The 1,712-nt window shown below is 60.6% G+C and overlaps 1 protein-coding gene across 1 annotated transcript in view; it reads right to left on the reverse strand.

Annotated features, from left to right (window-relative positions):
- The window catches only part of CALB2 (calbindin 2), a gene marked incomplete at both ends in the record, with an annotated part of 2,749 nt that extends 2,033 nt beyond the window's left edge, over positions 1 to 716 (reverse strand). Inside the window, 3 exons of the mRNA XM_008945428.1 lie at positions 204 to 284; positions 361 to 450; positions 604 to 716. Of these exons, the coding sequence (XP_008943676.1) occupies positions 204 to 284; positions 361 to 450; positions 604 to 716 (284 nt within the window). The remainder of the gene's footprint in view (positions 1 to 203; positions 285 to 360; positions 451 to 603) is intronic.
- Between the last annotated feature and the right edge of the window lie 996 nt (positions 717 to 1,712).

The raw sequence follows: 1,712 nt of genomic DNA on the forward strand, positions 1-1,712 counted from the left end.
TATCACCTCCACCCTGGGTTGATTTTCCAGCCACAAGCTCTCCCCTACAGTGGGATTCTGCACGTTCCCTGCCACCTCCAGCCACGTTTTGGTCCCCACTGGTGATTCCTCTCTCACCGTGCAGATGAGTTCACCCCGTGCAAGGACACCACGAGGTTTTGGGGTGGCCCAAGAGAGCCTCGGGCACAGCCTGTCCTGCTCACCTCCATGAACTCCGAGCTGGAACCCACATGCTGGCGGAAACACAGCAGGAAATTCTCCTCCGTGGGCAGGATCTGGGCAAGCTGTGGGGGACACGAGTGTCAGGGGGGGACCATGAGCATCGCGGGGGGCTGCAGGGCCAGCACCAGCACCACTCACCTCTGCCATCTCGATTTTGCCATCTGAGTTCTTGTCGTACTTGTGCATGAACTCCTTCATCTTGTCACCCAAATCGTCGTACTTGGAGTCCTGCTGGTGCGGAGAGGGGACAGGAGCTAAATTTAACCCCCCACCCCGTACCCGTGTCCCCTCACTTTCCTCCTGGAGGCTCCCTGCTCGGGAGCGACCCCTCAGGCAGGAGGGGACGAGGAAGGAGGGAGCAAACCCAGGAGAGGCCCTTACCACTCCCGCCCCCTTCCTCGCGCTTTCCAGCTCCTGGAAGAAGTTTTCCAGCTCTTTGCCTTCGATGTAGCCATTTCCTGGGGAAGGGAAAAAAAGATGCAGTAAGACCCCCCCTCATGCCCGGTGCCAGAGGGAGGGAGGGATGCTCTCGGGGGACACAGCACTTGTCCCCTCCATGCAGGGACACGGCTCTGAGGTGACTGTGGCAGCAACAAAACACCAGCCGATGCCGAGTATCACCCAAACCAGTGCCAATGCCTGAATTTGCAGAGTGCCGGCGCCCCCCGTGTTGTAGCCTGAAGGGGGACATAGCCTCAGCCTTGTCCCCTGCCCCTGCTTGTGTGGCTCTGTCCCCATCCCCGGTGCAGGGGACATTGTCTCCCTCCCAGTGTTTGTGGCATTTGTTGCGTCTGATGCTGTAACCAGGGGGTTTAACTCAACCTCTCCTGCCTGAGTGTCCCTGACCAGGACTGTCCACCCTCGCCTCACTGCAGGGGCCAACAAGGGCCAACGGGGAGCAGAGATAAGGCACCCAGCACAGCATCACACCCTCCCCCCCTCCCCGGGCACAGGACTAGCCCCAGGATGGGATCAGCCCCCAGGGTAGGGAGCCCAGCACTCTCTGAGGTGACTGGGGGCTCAGAAAGGTCCCTGTCCCATTTCCCCACCCCTCACTGATGCTGTCTGTGCTGAGATGGGATTACCACGGAATCCAGGGGATCCACAGGGGGATTCACAGATCTCCCCTACCTCTGGAACGCTCAGTAGCAGGAGGGCTCAGCCAGGACCCAACCATGCACTGCTCCCCCAGCAGTGACCCTTGGTGGCTTTGAGAGGACAACCAGGGGACCGCAGTGAGGACGCAGCTCCACAGATGCTGCCACCACCCTGCCACAAAATCCTCCCTCCCACCAACATCCGGCCACAGCTGGAGAATGCTGCTCTTTGTTCCAAAGAGAGATGGCCAGGCTCTCCTTGTGGGCATCCCCCCCAAAACCTCTCCCCACTTCAGCCCTGGGTGCTGGGACCGCAGCGCCTCTGGCACCGTCATCCGTGGGCTCCCTGGCAGCATCTTCTCCCTGCAGCAGCCTGGACGCCAGGAATAACCA

This window comes from Merops nubicus, unplaced genomic scaffold, assembly GCF_000691845.1.
Source record: "Merops nubicus isolate BGI_N331 unplaced genomic scaffold, ASM69184v1 scaffold48408, whole genome shotgun sequence".
Lineage (NCBI taxonomy): Eukaryota > Metazoa > Chordata > Aves > Coraciiformes > Meropidae > Merops > Merops nubicus.